At 48.0% G+C, this 17,551-nt stretch overlaps 1 protein-coding gene and 1 long non-coding RNA gene across 5 annotated transcripts in view; one reads left to right on the top strand and one right to left on the bottom strand.

The window, feature by feature from the left end:
• The window catches only part of Tcp11 (t-complex 11), an 18,004-nt gene extending 17,149 nt beyond the window's left edge, over positions 1–855 (bottom strand). For 3 of the 4 annotated variants that reach the window (XM_090355832.1, XM_090355834.1, XM_090355835.1), the window contains exons 1-2: positions 758–855; positions 415–552 (exon numbers count right to left, since the gene is read on the bottom strand). In XM_090355832.1, the coding sequence (XP_090211958.1) occupies positions 415–552; positions 758–830 (211 nt within the window). In that variant the 5' untranslated portion in view covers positions 831–855. Of the gene's footprint in view, positions 1–414; positions 553–757 lie in introns of those variants that run through there. The other variant, XM_090355833.1, reaches the window with a different exon arrangement.
• On the top strand, positions 416–17,551 carry LOC150047795 (uncharacterized). The gene is made up of 3 exons (XR_016539300.1): positions 416–586; positions 16,067–16,229; positions 16,450–17,551. It is a non-coding gene; the product is annotated as an uncharacterized LOC150047795 (long non-coding RNA).

Raw genomic sequence — 17,551 nt, 5'->3', positions numbered from 1 at the left:
GGGTCGCGGGTCGCGGGGTCGGGGGGCGCGGGGTCGGGGGTCGCGAGGACGGGGGGCGCGGGGTCGGGGGTCGCGGGGACGGGGGTCGCGGGGTCGGGGGTCGCGGGGTCGGGGGGCGCGGGGTCGGGGGTCGCGAAGACGGGGGGCGCGGGGTCGGGGGTCGCGGGGTCGGGGGGCGCGGGGTCGGGGGTCGCGGGGTCGGGGGGCGCGGGGACAGGGGGCTCGGGGACGGGGGTGCGGGGACGGGGGTGCGGGGTCGGGGGTCGCGGGGACGGGGGTCGCGGGGACGGCGGTGCGGGGTCGGGGGGCACGGGGTCGGGGGGCGCGGGGACGGGGTGCGGGGTCGGGGGTCGCGGGGTCGGGGGTCGCGGGGACGGGGCCGCCCCCCCACCGCCCCAGCTCGGCGGGACGTACGTGGGGCGGGGTCCTGGGGGCCGCTGCTCTCCTTCCGGGGCGACCCTGCCTTTTTCGACTCCCGCGAGCCGCCCTCGGCCACGCCGGAGTTCTTCGGGGGCACGCTGTCTTGCACGTCTGGCATCTTGCTGGTGATATCTGAATGGGGAGACGGACCCGCGGTGGCTGTCAGGTGAAGCCCTCTGTCCCCCCATCATCGTCCCAGGGGAGGGGGGCCCAGAAGTGCGGACGGCGCGGGGATTCCCCAAGGCGCCCATCAGAGGTGAGGGGGGTAAACTGAGGCAGCCTGCGCTTTCCCCTTCCTCCTCCCCGGCCCTGAGAGCCCGCCTCCGGCCTCTCTCACCTCCTCCACCGCCGCTGGCCGCCCTCTCCAGCGTCGCCGCCGGCCGCCGCGAGGCCCCTCTGGACCGAACCATCCGGCAGGCCGTGGCAGGGGCGCTGGGCCGGTGACGGCAGGAAGCGGCGCAGCCTCCCGGGCAACCGGGCGGACGCCGCGAGCTCCGCCACCCCCCCGGCCGCGGGCTCGGTGGTACGGTCCGGAGGTTTGGAAACAAACCACCGGCTGCCCGCCGCCAGGGCAACCGGGGCGGCACGTGCGGGGCGCTGCCTCCGCCTGCCTGCCTCGCGCGCTCGAAGCCCAGCAGGCCCGGTGCGTCGGCTTCCAGAAAGTTCACCCGAAACACTCGGGGAGGGAGGATTCTCTGCAGCCCGTGGCAGGTAGCTAGAGAACCAGCGAAGCCCGGGAGCCCGGGAGGCTGTCCGTTCTGGGTTCTGCCCTGCCTCCTGGTTGACAGAGGCGGGAGCACCGCGGCGGGAGCACCGCCGGGGTGGGGTCGGCGAGGGCCCCGGGTGGCGCCGCCCGCTGGACGCCCCACCCGAAGGTGGGTCCTGACCCGGGCCGAGGGCTGTGCTTCCTGCTCCTCCTTGCGCGTCCCCTCCCCGCTTTGTTTTCTGTTCTTCTAATGGAGTTTTGAACCCGGGGCCTAGTAATGCGCTAGACAAGGCTCCACTACTCGAGCCACATCTTCAGTGCGTCTTTACTTGGTTAATTACTGTTCTGACAAGGCCTTGGTTTTGCCTGCTGGTCCTTCGAGCCTTACCGCCTGGACAGGCCTGAGGCCACGCTGCTCAGCCTCTTTCCCTGACCTTGCTTGATTCTAAGTCTGCTCTGCAACCTTGGAGCGAGGGAGTTCCACGCCTACAAAAAACACTGAATTTCAAGAGGCAAAGTGAAGCTCTGTACACATTTACCCAGCCTCTCTGGTTACTTGATTTTAAAGGTTTACTTTTAAGCTGGAGGCTGGTGGCTTACACCAGTAATCCTAGCTATTCAGGAGGCTGAAGTCTGAGGATCTCACTTCAAAGCTAGCCCAACTCTTATCCCCGATTAACACCAAAAAGCCAGAAATGGAGCTCAAGTGATAGAACACCAGCCTTGAGCAAAGAAGCCACAGGACGGTGTCCAGGCCCTGAATTCAAGCCCCAGTACCACCACAAGCAAAGTTACCTTTTTTTAAAAAAAAGTTGTAACTCTTACCTTGTAAATGTGAACCACTTACGGTGAAGTCAGAAGTTATAAAGAGGCTTGAGAGCATTTTAAAAGTTCTATATGGCCCAGAAAGACAAAGGGAACAGCCTAGTAAAGTTAGTTTCCCGGAGAATATTGTACACAATTAGTAAACCAAACCTGCTCCTCCCTGTCCCTCTTCTTCCCTGAAATGTGTTTTATGCTCTGGACTACATTTTTAAAGCAACAGTTTTGATCTAAGTTAAAGTGTCAAGACAGAATGGCAGCAAATCTTGTTTATACAAGGAACAACCACCGTGCCTATGAGCATAACCCCTAGCTTTTTTGTTCATGGCTGGTTAATTAGAGATAAGCGTCTCATAGACTTTACTGCCTAGGCTAGCCTCCAACCATGATGCTCCCATGTCAGCCCCCTGAGTAGCTAGGATTACAGGCATGAACCACTGGCCTGTGGCTTGCTGTAGCTACTTTTGGAATAGTCTTGCTTTTTTCCCCCAGGCCAGCCTGGATTATGATCCTTCTTTTTTATACTTCCTTCCACAGCTGGGATAGCAAGCATGTACCATCGGGCCCAGCTACTAGTTGAGATGGGTTTCATGAACATTTTGCCCCCATGAAATTCTGTAGACTCGGGTTAGTGGGAACTAAGCAAGCCTGCAGGAGCACTTGGTGGGTGGGTGGAGAGACTGCAGCTAGAGGAGAAAAAGTTGGGGAGCGGAGAGAAATAGCAGTATAAAATCAGCTTCCCAGGGTCAGACTGGGTGCAGCATTTCATGATCTTAATCATTAATAGCTTCAGAAGTAACCAGCCGCACGCTCCAGGGGGCGAGGGGACTGGAACATATTGTAAGTGGGATACACCGCCTCCTGGGTCTTAGTTAATAACTGATTCTTGCTTAATGATTCACGCTGTGCTTTTACATTACAAAACCATGTCACTGGGGAGCAAATAGGGAAAAGGTCTTGACCTTGGATCATGGGCTTTTCCTTAAGTCATCATTCGCTTGACTGACTGAGAAGCTATCTATATGCAAGGCAATAGAATGTACGGTGGTCTGGTAAGAGCTGGAATGGGGGTCAGAGAAAGGGTGAGTCCCCTGGGGTTCAGCTGGGTTCAAGTCCAGCCTCCATCTGGGGATTTTCGTAAGACCCTGGGATTTACCCCATCTGTGATTCTTCTCCACCTCAGGACTCCCCTAGTGGTATAACTGGATTTATCTACCTATGTCTATTTAACAGCCTAAGTGTCTCATGGGTAACCTAACACCTTTTTACCACTAAAGTGCACATACCAGGACTGGAGGCATGACTCAGGTGGTAGAGCACCAGTCAGTGAGCAAAAGTGTCAGATACCAAATTCAAGCCCCTATCTGGAACAAAATAAATAAAAATAAAGCACACATATCTCAGAAGCCTGATTTCTGCTCGTACTGAAGCATGCTCAAAGTTGAGATGTCCTATGACTTTTATCTTCTATTCAGAATATACCCATCCGTTTCTCTATTAAAGTTTTTCCTCACATTGTTCTAGAAGGAAGGGACTTTTTTCCCCTGCATAACCCAGTGGGGCACCAGCATCCTAGTTTGAAGAAAGTCTGTAGGAATTTCAAGCCTGCCACTATTATTTTCTTGTGCCTCATACATTCCCTAACATAGAGGAGCTGGAATCCACACCAAATAGTATGACTTAGGCTCTTTTATTAAGTACTGTTCTGTATCCAGTAGTACATCCTGCAGAAAATTGGACTTCTTCACAAAGGCATTGTGAAAAAGAGTAGATGGAGACAGAGATGCAGGGGAGATTTTTATAGGGGCTGCAGGAGACAGAGACTCAGTAATAGAAATCCTGGCTACAGATCTGGTAGCTAACAAAAATCACACACACACACACACACACACACACACACACACCCCATTTCCTTTTGCAAAGAGCTGTTTTGGCTCAGTGAGGTTAAATGATTTGGCTAAAGTCACCACCCATTTATGGAAAATTCAGGAGAAGAACTCATATTGCCACTGTTTATCCAACAATGTATATACAGCTATATGAGTGTCAGAGCTAATACCGTAAATAAATATTTACATTTCCTGAAGAATAATGTAAATGATAGGCCAGGGAATGGAAAGAGCAGAGGTGAAGTTAAATACAGGCCAAGACTGTGAGTAGAGTGCAGGTCCCGGAAGATAAACAGTAAACTGAGCTCGTCTTCAAGATGGTGTTCCTTACCATGCAGAACCACACGCCAAAAACATTTGCTCTAGTCTCCCAACAAACGTGTTTTCTTCACAGACCCTCAAGAGGAGAGAGAGGCAAGTTGAGGTGATATAGGGGTGACTTTTTGAAGCTAAGAGTAAAGGAATGCAGATGGGGCAGGGAGGCTCAAAGCGGAGGGCCAAGTTCTGGGGGACCATGTTTCAGCCACATTGTAGGCCTCCATCCACATGAAACCTGAGCTACCCATCCTTTGCCCATGCTGTCCTCTCTGTCTGGCTTTTCCCTGCGCTCACACCCTGCTCTTTCCTACCTTCCTGGCTCCCTCTCCTGCAGATCTGACTTACCAGGCCTACTTTCCTCAGAGAAACTTCCAGGGCTGGGCTTCTTTACAGTACTCATTGAACTTTATAATCATGTTTGTTTGCATAATTCATTTTTATGGAACTATGTCTGGCTCTCCAAGGAGGAAAAAGAGCCACATCCACACTAGAGCTGTGTGACACTGAGGTTTCCTCTGCACCCGCAGGGGGCAGCAGGGGGCAGCGGACCCACGGGTGAAATCCTAGATGCATGCTCTCTCTTCCTTCCCCTCTCTACCTACCTACCTCCCCCCACCTTTCTCCCATCCCCAGCAACCCAGGGTCAACAGCAGCCACAAAAACTGACTTGAAAAAGTCCCCCAAACAATCACGCCTTGTGCCCTGGGACCTGGGCGCGAGTTCCCCACTTAGAGCCGTTTCTACAGAAGCGCATTGAGCTGGTTTTAAACTCTGGGAAAAACTGGCAGGCTCTTTGTGGGTTTAAAAAAAAAAAAAACACCTAGTTAGAGGGACAATTAAACCTTTATGGGCCCCAGAGTGTACGTACGCAGACATAAATAAGGATCATTCTTCATGACTGGAGAATCCGCTTTCTGGCCACAGAGGTAGTTTGCTGCCATGGCAGGATGGGGCTGAGCTCACGTCTGAGAGTCGTTTTGATCTGGGCAGGTGACAGGGATCAACATGAGCCAAGGCCCAGCTTTGTCCTGAACTTTGGCATTGGTTCTCGTTCTCAAAAATGGATGCAGCCCAGGTCTGGGATTTAGCTGCTCTCCCATAAATCACGCAAACTCCCAAAGCTTTTCCAGAAAAAGACGCCAGGGGTTTTTGCTTCCTCCTTGTGTTGTTTTGGGGAGGGGGAGGGCTTGCCCATTTGTCAGAGTCCTGACTGACAGCACAATGCAGAGCGTTCATGCATTTGCAGCTCAGTGTCCTCGAATGGTCCCAATCAATTTTGTTTTTTAATCCAATAATATCATTAAATGCACCGGGGGGCTCTCTTCTTAAAGGAACATTTGAGTCAAGTCTTTTGTTTGGCGAAGCTTTTTATTTTGTAAGGCAAATAATCACCCACCAATTTGTTTTAGAAATATGAGATTTCACACTGGAGACTTTCCTCAACTAGGACCCACTCGAGTTGGCTGCCTAGTGTACTTTTCTCTTTCTGCCTGGGGTAAAGACAAGTTTTTCCTTAATAGACATGACTGGGTAGAGATGAGGCCTTCTCAAGCAACTTAGAAATAAATCAGTCTTAATCATACGTGCCATCCACTAGCCTCAAAATGATGCCAAGAGCCAAACGTAATGATCTGACAAAAGAATCCAGCCCCATGGATGGAAGGACCAATCTATTTGAAGTCTGTTTCGAAAGCAATACAAAAGAAAGGGCTTAGGGAACATTATTCTGGGCTTTCTTTTTATTGTGGTGAAAGAGTCTAATATTTATCGCTTTAACTATTCATAAGTGTACAATGTCATTGAATAAACTAAATTTCCGTTGTTGTGTAACCATCAGTTCTATCTCTACCAGGCACTTTTCCCTCTGTACTCATGAAATAATAAATTCCCCTTTCTGCCCCCTCACCCCCTACCCAGCTCTCTGTACCCCAAGTGTAACTTCTCTCCTCTGTACAATACTTCAGGTGTTTTTCTCTTCGGCTTTTTCCCCCCTTTTCACCTCCCTTTCTCCTCATCTTCTAGATTCTCCCCAGGGCCATCTCCCTACCAGCAGCGTCCCTGAGGAGCAGCGATTTAAGCTTGCAGGGGGGCTTCAGCCCCCCGCAGGAACAAAGGGAGGTCACTGGGTCTGGGGCTCTGCTACCAGCTCAGGAATGGCAGGAATTTTTGGACTTCAATAGTCTGAGGAAGCAGGACAGGGTAAACTCCTTGACACTGAAGCCTGTGTGTGAACCCTCACAGACCTGGCCAGCCCAAGAGATGGGGGTGTCTGGGGGAGACCCAGTGGCACCCCAGAGTTTCCATGCTATGGATTTTCTCCTTGAAAAGCCCCAGCGCTGGGACTCACAGCTGTAGCTGTGAGCTGTGGCCCCCGTGGCCAGCGCGGGCCCAGTGACACCCATCCTTCACTGGGTTTTACTTTGCCTATGATGCTTTGAAACTCGAAGGCGGCCTCAGCTGACCTCACCACCAACTCTGGCTGATAGGATTATGAAAACATTTGATTTTTATTGTTCCAAACCTATTTTGGAGCCTGGCATGAGTGGCTCCTGCCTGCCATCCTAGCTACTCAGTAGGCAGAGGTCTGAGCTTCTCACTTCAGAGCCAGCCCGGGCAAAAGAGTCCTTGCGACTCTTTTCTCTACTGAACCAACAAAAAGCTGGAGTGGAGTTGTGGCTCAAATGGTAGAGTTTCAACCTGGAGGAAGAGCCAAATGAGAGCGTGAGGCCCTGAGTTCAAGACTCCCTAGTACAGGAAAGAAGGAAGGAAGCAAGGGAAAAAAGGAAGGAAGGCAAGCAGGCAGACAGACAGACATGAGGGAAGGAGGAAGGAAGGAAGATGGAAAAATGCCTGAAAATATTCTAAGGTGAGGACTGTGGGTTAGAAATAGAGAACTATGGGAATGTGGCTTAGTGGTAGAGTGCTTACCTAGCATGCATGAAGCCATGGGTCAATTTCTCAGCACCATATAAACAGAAAGGGCCAAACAAAGGTGGTGATATGGCTCAAGTATTAGAGTTCTATCCTTGAGCAAAAGAAGCTCAGGGACAGTGCCCAGGCCCTGAGTTCAAGTCCCAGGCTTGCAAAGAAAGAAAGAAAGAAAGAAAGAAAGAAAGAAAGAAAGAAAGAAAGAAAGAAAGAAAGAAAGAAAGAAAGAAAGAAGGAAAGAAGGAAAGAAAGGAAAAAAGAAATAGAGAACTACAATAGCTCAACCATGCCAGCCATGATTTCATTATTTTGACCCTTTCCTCATGATTGCAGGATGGCTGCCAAAGTTCCATTCACTGCTTCCTTCTCCAACTAGCAAGTAGTGCGGGATTAGGAAAAGCTTCAAAATTCTTGAAGGCGTGGTGGTTCATGCCTGTAATCTTAACTATTCAGGAGGTTGAGATCTGAGGATCATTGTTCGAAGCCAGCCTGAGCACTGAAAACTTGAGACTATATCTCCAATCAATCACTAGAAAACTGGAAGTGGCACTGTGGCTCAAGGGCTGTAGCCTTGAGCTGAAGAGCTCAGGGACAGTGCCCAGGCCCAGAGTTCAAGCCCCATGACCCACAAAAAGTGCATCACATGACCGTCTATATTGTAAAGACTGTGGAAGTCTACTGGACCGGCTGCCCCTCTAATTAGGCCAGACATGGTCCAGTGCCATGAGGAACTTGGGTCTCTGAGAAATCATCCCAGAGGGGCTTTGATGCCCTCCCTCAAAGTTGAAGGTCAGACAACCAGGAGGACTCAGCCCAGGCCCAAGAAAACATCACCCTCAGTTGATGACAGAAATGGAGATTTGGTAAGACAAAGTGTGGGCTGAGAATTTATCAATATTGACATTATCAAAAATAATGACATTGTGGGGGTGGAGGGGAGGGAAATGGGGACCAAGACATGAGAAAGGGTATCAATGTGTGTGGAGTAATGCACCTTCTAGCTGGTGAATATAATGTAACCCTTCTATTAATTACAATAAAAAACATATGAAAAAAATAATGACATCGAGAGTGATTAGATAGTTTTTCACTTCATGGTCTTCATTGATTTGTCTCCATTGTTTTTCAGCATTCTGTTTTGTTAACGTCTGCTCTCATCTTTATTATTTCTTTTGCTTTGCCCACCGTTCTTCTTTTTCTAATTCCTCAAGGTGGAAGTTGAAGTTACTGGTTTGAGATCTTACAATACTGATTTGGTGACAGCCACACATTTATATTCATTGGATTTTTTTGTTTTCATTCCACTTGAAATGCATTCAAGTTTCCCTTTGTATTTTTCTTTGACCCATGAGTTATTTAGAAGTACATTATCTAGTTTCTAAATATTTGGGGATTTTCCAAGAATCTTTCTATTATTGGCTTATAATTCAATTCCATTGTGGTGAGAGGACATTTTTTTAATGACTTCAAACTTTTTAAATGTATTGAGACTTCTTTTATGGCTCAGAGCAGGGCCTATTTTGGTAAATGTTCTTCTGCCTCTGAAAGGAGTGTGGTTTTTGCTCTCGTTGACTGGAATAGCCTATGAATGTCAATTAGATCAAGTTGATTGATGATGTTATTCAACTTTTCTATACCCTTGTTTATTTTCTACCACTAGTATACCCATTAGTAAGACAATATTAAAATTTCCAGCTATAGTTATGATGGTTATATTGTCCTCTCCATTTTTGCAGCATGTGTTTTGAAGTGCTATTATTAGTTAGGTACATACACTTTTGAGAATTTTGATAAATTGACTGTCACTATTAAAACATAGAAATATTTTCTGCTATGAAATCTTTGTCTAATAACAATCATTTCATCTTTCTTTTGATTAGTGTTAATATGGTATATCTTTTTGCATCCTCTATTTTGTTTAACCTATCTTTGTCTCTATATTTAAAATATGCTTCTTAAAAGCACCCTATAATTTGCTCTTGCCATTTTATCCAGTCTGACAATCTCTGCCTTTTAATTAGAACATTCAAACCATTTGCTTTTGTTTTTCACCTCAAAGAAATGTGTGGGGTTTTTGTTTTGCTTTAATTGTGGTAAAATACACAAGACATAAAATCCACCATCTCAGCCAACTTTAAGTATACAGTTGAACAAAGTATATTCTCATTGTTATGCAACTAGTCTCTAAACTTTTTCATCTTGTAATCTCTATACCCATTTTAAACAACTCTACATTTCTTCTTCCCCTAGCCCCTGGCAATATCATTCCATTTCTGTTTCTTTAAGTTTGGCTTCCTTTACGTGGCTTCTTTTAGGTGGAATCAGACACTTTAGACTACGTATTTGCATTTACTTATTTATACACAGGTTTTTCGTTACGTTGCCCAAGCTAGTCTTAATGCTGTCCAGGCACTGGTGGCTTATGCCTCTAATTCTAGCTATGAGAGGCTAGAGATCTGAGGATCACAATTTGAAGCCAGCCCAGGCAGGAAAATTTGTGAGACCCTTGTCTTCAATTAGCCACCAAAAAGCTTAGAAGTGGAGCTGGGCTCAAGTGGTAGGTCACTAACCATAAGCAGAAGTGCTCAGGGACAGCGCCCAGGCCCTGACTTCAAGCTCCAGGACTGGTGCATACATACAAAGGAACACACACACAAGTATCCCTGGGTTCAAGACCAAATAGGACTACAGATGTAAGTCACCATGATTGGCCAGATTCTTTACGACTTTTTGTCTTATTTGGCGGTACTGGAATTTGAAGTCTTGCGCTTGCTAGGCAAGTGCTGCACCATTTGAGCCAATCCACTAGCCCTTTTTTAGTATCAATTATTTTGAGATAAAGTGTAAGTTTATGCTCTGGGACCATGCTGCCTCTCTAGCAAGACAAGTACATACCACTATAGCTAGTCACTCAAGATGGAGTCTTGAACATTTTTGTCTAGGCTGGCCTTGAACTTTGATCTTCTGATCTCTGCCTCCCAAGTAACTGAGATTACAAGCTTAAACCACAGGGTCAGGCTAAGACCACTTTTTTTTTTTTTTTTTGCTAGCCCGGGGGCTTGAACTCAAGGCCTAGGCGCTGTGCTTGAGCTTTCTCAAGGCTAGCATTCTTTACCACTTGAGCCACAGCACCACTTCTGGCTTTTTCTGTATATGTGATACCAAGGAATCAAACCCAGGGCTTTATGCATGGTAGGCAAGCATTCTGTGGCTAGGCCACATTCCTGGTCCAAGACCACTTATCTTTAATGTGATTATTAACAAAGTCTAAGGCTTCCATCTTTTTTTTTCCAGTCCAGGGGGCTTGAACTTAGGGCCTGACATGTTTTGCTCAAGGCTAGTGCTCTGCTCCTTGAGCCACACTACCACTTCCAGCTTTTCCTGTGTTTGTGGTACTGAGGAATCAAACTCAGGTTTCTGTGAATGCTAGGCAAGCACTCTACCACTAAGCCGTACTTCCAGCCCTAAGGCTCCCATCTTGCTTTCATTCCTTCTGTTTGTTTCGTGCTTCCTTTCTGCCTATTTTTAAAAAATTGTCATTCCTGATGGTTGCATTGTATCTCTTTCCTTGATCTAATAGCAATAACTTTTTGTCTTTTTATAATATCTGCCTTGCTCACTCTGTGGGCGGGCTTTTATTGTTATTTGTTTTACTTACTAATGTTATAAACTACACAATATATCATGATTTTCTATACAAGCAGTTGTTTTTGAAAAAGACATAGGCAGTTTTTAAAAATCTCAACTTAGAAAAAATTGTATTAGCTGGGCACTGTGGCTCACGCCTGAAATCCTAGCTACTCAAGAGGCTGGGATCTGAGGACTGTGGTTCCAAGCCAGCCCATGCACTAAAGACTGTGAGACTCTTATTCCCAATTAACCACTAGAAAACCAGAAGTGGCACTGTGGCTCAAGCGGTAGGCCGGTAGCCTTGTGCTGAAGGGCTCAGGGACAGTGACGAAGCCCAGAGTCCAAGCCCCATAACCAGCAACAACAAAAAAAGCAACAACCAAAAAAAAAAAATAGTATTTATGAACTTGCATGGAACCAGATTTTTTTCTGAAGTCATGCTCTACAGAATTTTTTTTTTCAGCAGCTGGGCACCAGTGGCTCACACCTGTAATCCTAGCTACTTAGAAGGCTGAGATCTGAGGATCAGAGTTCAAAGCCAGCCAGTGCAGGAAAGGCTGTGAAACTCTTATCTCCAGTTAACTACCAGAAAAAAAAATCCAGAGGTGACACTGTGACTCAAAGCAAAAGAGTGAAGCACTAGCCTTGAGTAAAGAAGCTCAAGGACGAACCCTGAGTTCAAGTTCCACAACTGGAAAAAAAAAATGTTTTTCTCAATACTTGCTTCCTGTGCCTAAAGTTACTCTGAATTGTTTCCTGACTACACAAAATGACAAATACTAAATCAATGCCTCTATGGCAGAAACCAGTGATGCCCATGCTGCCTGGCGAGGAGCAAACTCTGGCACACTGGACAGAATGAATGAATGAATGAATGAATGAATGCTTTTTCACTTCACCAGACTTCAATAACCTCTCCTCCCAGTGACCCTCATTTTATCCCGCATAGCTCTGGCCTCGCCTGGCCTCCATAGTGTGCTCAGTTGTTCTGGCAGTGTAGCAGCAGTTCATCAGGGGAAATTCACACAAATCCACACCGCCATCTCCTCCACGGAGGCCAGCGTCTTCATGGGTAATCCGAAAGACCTTCGGCCTCTGCTGGAGGTGGTATCAAGCACGCGCACTCTGGCTCCTCTCTTCATTCCCGGGTAGTGGGGGCCTCCAAGCTTCCTCCCCCAGCTGCCTCCCTTCTTCATGCCTTGCTGAGACCCAGCCAAATCTCGAATATGTCCCAGCCCAGCTTCAGGTTTGCTTTCTCCACGAAGCCCTCGCCTGCTCCAGCCATGCCCCTGCCTGCTCTTTACAACTGCCTTGCATGCTCTGTGTTTATGTGGGACTTTTGTCTCTACCAGCTTGCACCCACCTTCAGAAGGGAGCCCCCTCAGCCCACACCCCCGTCGATCCTTGCAGTTACCAGCACTTAGGGGGAGGATACGCTGTGTACCCGACCTCGTTCTGAGTTCTCTTTATGACTGGCTTCCATTCCTTGTCTCCCATCCTAAGAGGTAATGATCTTATTCCACTTTTTAAGTGACAACATAGTGGCCCAGGGGAGCTAAGTCAGTGACTTGGGGTAGCTAGCAGAGCTAGGACTCAAACACACATCCTGGCTCGAGTGCCAGAGCCCCCACCCACCATACTCTGCAGCAGCACCACAGTACAGTGGTCACTCAAAACATGTTTTTGTTGCTACTGCGCTGGGTATTGAACCCAGAACCATACACACGCTAGACAAGCACTGTACCACTGAGCTATGACCCCAGTCATTTGTATGTCAGGGAAATGAAAATATAAAGGCTTGGCCTGTGCAGAAGTCTCAGCTACAACCCCTGTCCTGCTACTCTTGCATCTTATTTCCCATTGCTACTGCTGTTTCAGGAGATATTGTGTGGTCCAGAAGGAAAAAGGGGGGTAGGAAGTGAGGTATCTACACCCCTTTTCCACTTTTCTGCTTTGCAGGTCAGGCAAAGAGCAAGTCAGGGCGGTGTTTCTTCCTGCCATCCTTTGCTCCCAGAGCCAGCCTGGAAACCGGAGCATGGAGACTCAAGAGAAGAGGGGTGGAGGTGGGGCAGCATCCTCAGGCTGTCAGGTTTCTGGGGCCCTCGCCTTCCAGGCTCAGTCAACCACCGGATGTTCCTTTAGCTTGCCGGAATTCGGCTGGATTTACAGAGATAAGATCAATCTGACCCTTAATTCCTTAAATGTAATTTATGGGCTTGCGTCCTGTGTGTGCTGCAACACGTCTGCCTCTCCGAAATCTGGTAATTATTTACGTAAACACGGCATCCTGTCTTTGTGGCTTATAATTGGGCCTGGGACAGGCACAGTGCGGATGGCACGGAAGCCGGCTTTTTTTTTTTTTAAATACTCACCTGAGTCTTTGGAATCTCTGTGGCTCATGGATTACATTAGCCAGACTAAAAGAATTTATTTTGGTCCATTTTTTTTTCTCCAGCATGTCTGGGCAAAGTTGTTTCCCAACAACCACAAGGTGTTTATAGGTTCTCTCAAAGGCTGAGGGGACAATATCCCTGTATCTTGGTTGGACAAGAGGCTGGTGAAGGCGTCCACGGGCCTCCTCACGCTACAACATGAATTTTACACCCCTGCGAAGGATAAACAGGATTAGCAATTTTATGCTGTTTGGAAAAGAGGAGAGGTGGCTGGCCAGAGAGAAAGGTCTTTGCTTTCTATTTGGGCTACGACTTCCCCAGAAACCTGGGCTGTACATACAAACGCCAAAGCCAGAAGGATTAGGGGGAAGAAAATGAGCCGATTGAACCAGATGGTTCAGAAAGCACTCCCGGGAGATGCCAGCCGGGTGGACGAATCTGCACCTTTAAATAACATTAATTTCTGAAAGACCCAAATTGTTTCCTGAATGACTGCACCGAACTCCTTGCTTGCAGCTATTTTTATGGCACCTCTCTCCTGCTTGCAGGCAGGAGCTGCTGCTGCTGTGAGAAAACCAACTTGGGAGAAATATGCCATGCAGAGTGCAGCCACCCCTGGGGAATCCATTTTCTGAAGGAAAAAGCAAAACAAAACTGTACAGAGTGGAGGTGTTGGAGCCAGACAGCGGTGCCTCACGCCTGTAATCCAGTGACCCAGGAGGCTGAGATCTGAGGATCAAGGTTTGAAGCCAGTCTAGACAGGAGAGTCTGTGGGACTCTTATCTCCAATTAACCACCAAAAGTGGAAGTGGAGCTGAAGTAATAATGCACCAACTTTGTGCAAAAAGCTAAAGAATAGTGCTTATGGCCAGAGTTCGAGCCCTAGTACTAGCACACACACAAGAAAAGTTGCAGTGTTTTGAGACATGGATTTTGACAGAAACCATCACCTGTATGTAGGTGATCTGGGCAAACCACTGAGTTCTTACGTCTTCTGGGAGGCAAACCACTTAACCTCAGTTTCCCCATCTGCAAAATGGGGTTAATCATGCCTACCTACTACACGAAGCACTGTGAGGTTTTAATTGGGTAATGGTTTTGATGCCCTTTGATGTTGAAGTTTTATGAACTTGCAAGGGATTCCCTGAGGCCAAAGAAAGCAACTAAAGCCAGCAGAGAAATGAGGCACGGACACGCAGTGTCTGAGCCTCTCGCTGCCAGCTCCAGTTTGAGAAGCGCAGAGCGGGCTGCGGGGTGGTGTCTGGACTAGTGGTGCCAGGCGCGGGGAGCTGCCTCAGAAGGAGCTGGGTTGTCCTAGGGTTGGGGGCCAAGGCAAACCCGTGGCCTTGATCCATCACATCCATCACATCCACATCCCCCTCAGGGTCTGCCCAACAAGTATTTCAATGTTCATTCAGGGTCCTGAAATCGAATCTAGAAAGTCCCATCCCTTGTCAGTGGGCGGAACAATTTAGATCACCAAGTCAAGCCCCACCCCTTCCCCCCACCCCATGTGGGCTGGAAAGGCCAAGTCACTCAAAGTCTGGATGTGAAAAGGTGAAGCTAAACCACTCTCAAAAGTATTAGCTCCTCCTCCTCTTCCGTAAGGACCCCTAAAGCTCAGACTATTCTGTTCTCCAAGTCAACTCATACAAGAAATCACATCCTCCTCTCTCTTCCTCCTCCCTTTTTATGTCTTTGTTTTGTGCCCCTACTGGGACTGGAACTAAATGCCTCTCTCTCACACACTTGGCTTTTTTTTTCCCCTCAAGGCAGGCACTCTACCACTTGAGCCACAATTCTACTTCCGGCTTTTGGCTGGTTAATTGGAGATAAGAGTCTCTTGGATTTGTCTTCCTGGGATGGCTTTGAACTATGATGCTCAGATCTTATTTTTCCAATGCTAGACAGAGTCCACCATTAGCTCCATGTCTAGGCTGCCGTGCCCACCTGGCAGACGAGGGTGTCGGGCCGCAGTGACACTGTGGCTTGTGATGAGAGCCCAGAACACATAGGGGACTGAGTTTCAGCTCCTTCGTGCCCACTGAGTCATTTAAATCACATCGGGGGCTGTCAGTTTTCTTTCCTTCCTCAAATGGGCTCTTCCACCCCTCAGAGTCAAACCTGTCCCCCTCACTCCTTAACCTTTGATGATAATAGTCTGACTACGTATCCCAGGCTGTCCTTGAACTCTCTATCCTCCTTAGCTTCCTAAAACTTTACTTTTCCATGACTAAGGTCCAAGTTCAGGTTTGCCACAATTAATGCTGATTCCCCCCCTCCCCGAAAAACAAAAAAACTAATATAAGACTCTACTGTTGGCTTTATCATCACTGACTAAGCTCGCCATATTTCATGTGCTTTTCTTCATCTGGGCTTTATTGTATAATAGAAAGGTAAAGAAAAATACCTACTATAAAAACAAGTCAAGCCATATTGATCACACATGTACTTTGTCTTCCCCACCTGAGATGTCTGCCCCATCTATTTAACCCTCATTGAGAGACAGAAAAGATCACAGAGCTTGAGATAGGCTTTGGTGGCGGGGGGAACTTATTTTTTCAGGGATGATTCTTCAAAGTACCCATGATAGGCACTTATTTCATGAAAGCAGTCTTCTGAAATCAGATCAGAACCTGGCTTTTACAACATTAAAAAAAGCGTAATTTATGTGGAGGAGAAATGTGAAACAATGATTAAATCAAAGCCACCCTCAACCCCACCCATCCATCTGCAAGCAGCCCTGTTTCCATTTCGCCTGTGCTCGGCAACCCCCCCCTCCCCCCCCCCCGCCGCCCCGCTCCACACACCCAGACCTCGCACTCTATAAATCGTCTCTGCTCTTGCCCTGGAGTTGCTGACTATATGTATTTTGGGGCCTGACATTAATTCCCTCATCCTTGGCTGGTGACATTAAGATTTGTAACTGATAGAATGTGTTTTTAATGTATTTCCTGCAGGTTACTATTAAAGAAATGTAATTCTTATGCACTTATAAACGGTTCTGCTTCCATTAAAAAAAAAAGCAGAAGGAGAAGGAGAAGGAGAAGGAGAAGGAGAAGAAGAAGAAGAAGAAGAAGAAAGAAAGAAAGAAAGAAAGCAGATGAAGAAAAAAGAAAGAAGGTATTACAAGAAGAATTTCCCAGAATCCTCTAAGTGGACTGGGCAGCTGGAGGGAGCCAGAAGGGTCAAGAGCCAGAGGGGTCAGGGGCTCTGGCATTCTCTGCTTGCTTTGGCCACTTAAGTCTTCTTTCTCTCTCTCTCTCTCTCTCTCTCTCTCTCTCTCTCTCTCTCTCTCTCTCTCTCTCTCTCTTTCTCTTTTTCTCTCTTGCTGTTTTCCTAGGTCTCAACTGAGAACAAATATTTGTCTACAAGATGAGAGTGTTGTAAGGATTAATTGGTTGGTGCCTTTGAAGATGAAAGACGCTCTCTGCAGATGCTAAGTAAACTCAGAACGTGTCTGGTTTTAATGAGCCAGGTGAAGCCAGTGGGGACGGCTGGAGATTAACTGGGCCTAGGCCAGAGCCTGCCTGCGCAGGCCAGGCTCCAGTCCTGGTTTCTGGGGCTCCATCCATCACTCACTCCCAGGGCTCCTGACCACATCGGTGTTGGATCAACAGAAGCTGCAGACTCTCAAGTCACACAGCCCTGCTCCTCCTGCTTATTACCTGTTGGACCCTTCCAGCACAGGCCTTGGGCAATTTACCAAAGCCAAAGCGGGGGGCCCCATTTGCCAATGAACATGGCAGAGTCCCCATCCCACAAGGCTGTGGTGAAGAAGAGGCCGATTAGTCACAAGGAGCCCTTGTCAGACACCAGTTTCCAGACAGATGGCACCCAAACTCACTGACCCTCAGCCCAGTCCCAGGGAGCAGGGGCTCTAGACTAAACCCATTGTACAGATCACACCACAGAGCACTGATGGATCAGTCTAGCTTATCAGAGACCCAGGTCGGTAAGCACTAACACAACTGTGAGAACTGTGAGGACAGAGTATGACCAGACACACTGAACACATTGCTTGAGACGTGGCCTGGTTCATCTCGCAGCAATAGAAGAGAATGTGCCAGGGTGACAACACCTAGTGAAATAAACATCTAAAACAATCGTAATAAGTAGTGAGCTCAGGCATGCAAGGGCTGGGACTTAAGGAAGTGGAGTAGACATGGACAGAGGCGCAGGCATCTGGGAGGGGGCCAGGTGCAAATGCACTAGGCCAGGGGGCAGGTTTGGGGAAGATGTCAGTCTTGGTACACTTTGGGTGATCACAGTGGGAGAAAGATCTCGTCCAGAACCCTGGGACCTCAGCCTGCCTGAGGAGGAAGCCCAAACACTGCGGCTTCTGGGCTTCATGGGTACGGTCCCAAGCAGCCAACCAACCAAAGAACCAAAATTAAAGTGTTGTCAAGCCCCAGCATCAAGGGGAAACTGAGGCCTGTGGGGAT

This window comes from Megascapheus bottae, chromosome 22 (assembly GCF_031878675.1).
Source record: "Megascapheus bottae isolate mThoBot1 chromosome 22, mThoBot2.hap1, whole genome shotgun sequence".
NCBI lineage: Eukaryota > Metazoa > Chordata > Mammalia > Rodentia > Geomyidae > Megascapheus > Megascapheus bottae.
This window is presented reverse-complemented; position numbering and strand designations above follow the sequence as displayed.